Below are 3,137 nucleotides of genomic sequence, written 5' to 3' on the forward strand. Positions count from 1 at the left end.
TATCCTCTTAGAAAGAGAATATCTGTGGTTAAGTTTGATTTGTAAATATGGCAAAATATGTCCATATCTTTGCTGTGTATAACCATGCAAGTTATGTCTAATGATTATTTTGTTATGATTGCTTCTTCATTAAGGAGGCAGAGGTGTAATATAGAGCTCCACCTGGTGGACGACTGCGGCAATGCAACTCCTGATGTATAACATTTTAAGGGTCATGTGACACTTCACATGATGCCATTTTTCAGCAAGAGCCATCTTGTGTCATGATTGTGTTACTAATGACATAAACAACATATCGCAGTTTTAGCCGATAAGACTTATACATTTTCTTTCCACTTTACAGAGATCGGACTTGTGAGACAAAAACAACACACATACAGGATGTTTGTTTTCTCACTCCTATCCAGGAGTTATTTTTATTTAGAGTAATCGAAAGAATTACAAGCAACCACAATAGCATCAAGTGCACAATAATTTCTAATTATTAACCCGAACTGACCAATCCCATTAAAGTACGCTACATTTAAAAATTGCTTATATACTAAGTGATTACAAAGCAAAGACTCTCACACATGAGTTAACTCCAGCCTTGGTACAAGATTGGAAATTAACCCCCTGATTATCTTGGTAACTGACCAGGTCACCACTCACATTGACTGCAGAGCTGACCTCACTTGTTAGTGCTATCCTTTACTCGTTTTCTGGATGTCTGCCACCGTGTACTTAATTGTCGAGGTCTAAAACAAAGGGATAGTCTTTCACCATGAATAGGTCTTTCATTCTCTTCACAGTTCCCAGTAAATGCATGTGAGAACTGTTTATTTGCAGTCGTGAGGTGATAAAACACATGAAACAATCTTTTGAATGAGCAAAGCCTTTTGGGTCGCTAAAAAATGGTCAATCCATGTTTTCAGCCATCTTGAACAGTTTGCAAGCAGAGTCATTCGCAGAAAATTAGATAAAAATGCAGTGGTCTCAGAGAGGTTGCAGTTTAGCAGCACTGAAGCTTTGGCTGATACACCCCAGTACCTTGTTAATGCAATGATGGTTTCTGCCTCTGCCAGCATTTTCAGGCAGTGAGTTCCAGAGCCCTACTACCCTCTGGGTGAAGAAACCTCTTCTCAAATTCCCTCTAAACCTCCTACAATTGAGTTTGCATTGATTCCCCCTGGTTGTCAACCCGTTGAAGCGATTGTTTGAGCACATCCCTGAAGTCCTGCCACATGAAGATGTAGAGAACGGGGTTGATGCAACTGTTGAAGTAGGCCAGGCTGCTGCTGACCTGGATGCCCACTCTGAGCGCCAGGGACGGCAGCTCCTCACGCGGGTGGAGCAGGATGAGGATAGAAAGGATGTTGAAGGGTGCCCAGCACAGGAGGAAGGCCAGGATGACGACGGCGATGAACCTGAAGGACTTGCTGCTGCTGGGCACCATTCGGCCCCACCTCAGCTGCAGCCCGATGATGGTGTAACTGGTGGCGATGACCAGGAACGGGAGGAGTAACCCACCGAGGAAGTAGGTAAGGGTCACCGCTCGTTCCCGAGTGTAGGCCAGTTTATTCGCCCACTCTATCACCTGCTGGTAGTCCTCGCCTCCGTAATCCATCGTGTTCAGTGCTGCCTGCTCTATCACTGCCCACTCGCCATCCAGCAGGTAGTCGGTGTAGCACTGTATCTGATCATCCAGCGGTACCGTTTTACGGAAGACTAACGCTGGTGCACTAATGATGGCAGCCGCCACCCACAAAACCAGGCTGAGCAGGGCAGACAGCCGTGGGCCGCGGTGGGTCCGGGACCAAATGGGCAGCACCACCGAGATGCAGCGGTCCACGCTGATGGCGGCCAGCGTAAAGATGCTGACGTGCAGACAGAGCAAAAATGCCCCATAGCTGAGCTTGCAGAACAGCCAGCCAAAGGGCCAGTGGAAGTCCAGGGCAAGTTCGGTGAACGATAGTGGGAGCAGCAGAGAGATGGTGAAGTCGGCCATGGCGAGGCTCAGCAACCAGACTGTGTAGGCAGTTCTCTTCAGCTTGAAGCCGGTGGCCCAGATGACCAGCCCGTTGCCCGACAACCCCAGGACGCAGGTGACGACGTAGATCGCCATGCTGTAGGCATCAATCGCTCGCCAAATGCTGGAGAAGTCTTCAGTCCCCGGGACATTGTGCGGAAACTCGCTGGAATTGGTCAGCTGGAGATCCTCAGGCTCCATTTCAGATGTCCCACCTGAAGAGATGGAGAGAGATACAAGGCACAGGATAGCGAGAGAGTGAGAGAGAGTGAGCAAGAGAGAGAGAGAGAGAGAGCGAGTGAAAGTGAAAGACAGAGAGGGAGAAAGAGACAGAGAGCGAGAGAGTGAGAGGTAGTGAGCGAGAGAGGGAACGGGAGAGACAGAGAGAATGAAGGAGAGTGAGAGTGAAAGAGAGGCAGCGAGAGAGACAGAGAGAGAGAGTGTGAGGGGGAACGAGACCAAGGGAGCGAGAGAGAGGGGGCAAGAGAGACAGAGACACAGAGAGAGAGGGAGAAAATTACAGGGATAGTGGGAGCGACAGAGACATCGAGAGAACGAAAGAGTGACAGAATGAGATAGAGAGAGACAGAGGGAGCGAGAAAGAGAGAGAGGGAGCGAGAGAGGGAACCAGATAGAGAGAGAGAGGGGGTGGAGCGAGAGAGAGAGGGAAGAATTCATCAGTGTTGAACCCAGTATTGCAATCACAGAGATTGACACTTGAATTCCACCTGTGTAACATCGCCCGTCTCCGCCCCTGCCTCAGCCCATCTGCTGCTGAAACCCACGTCCATGCCTTTGTTACCTCCAGACATATCTATTCCAATGCTCTCCTGGACGGCCGACCTAATCGTGAGCTCATCCAAAACTCCCGTTTTTAACTCACACCTCGTCTCGTTGACCCATCACTCTCCCCCCTTCCCCATTGCTCACTGACCGACATTGAGTCTCATTCTGGCAATGCCTCAATTTTAAAATTCTCATCTTTGTTTTCAAATAACTCCAAGGCCTCCTCGTCCCCTCCCTCACTATATCTATAAACTCCTCCAGCCCACAGTGCGGCGCTCCCTCAGTATTGCCCCTCCAACAATGCAGTGTTCCTTCAGGATTGCAGCACCTACAATGTAGGAAA

At 49.0% G+C, this 3,137-nt stretch overlaps 1 protein-coding gene across 1 annotated transcript; it reads right to left on the bottom strand.

Moving 5' to 3' along the window:
• Window positions 1-1,141: 1,141 nt before the first annotated feature.
• LOC139240350 (chemerin-like receptor 1) lies at window positions 1,142-2,209 on the bottom strand. The gene has a single exon (XM_070868821.1). The coding sequence runs from the start codon at window positions 2,207-2,209 to the stop codon at window positions 1,142-1,144; it is 1,068 nt and encodes a 355-aa protein (XP_070724922.1).
• Window positions 2,210-3,137: the final 928 nt, after the last annotated feature.

The sequence above is a fragment of the Pristiophorus japonicus genome, chromosome 31 (assembly GCF_044704955.1).
Source record: "Pristiophorus japonicus isolate sPriJap1 chromosome 31, sPriJap1.hap1, whole genome shotgun sequence".
NCBI lineage: Eukaryota > Metazoa > Chordata > Chondrichthyes > Pristiophoridae > Pristiophorus > Pristiophorus japonicus.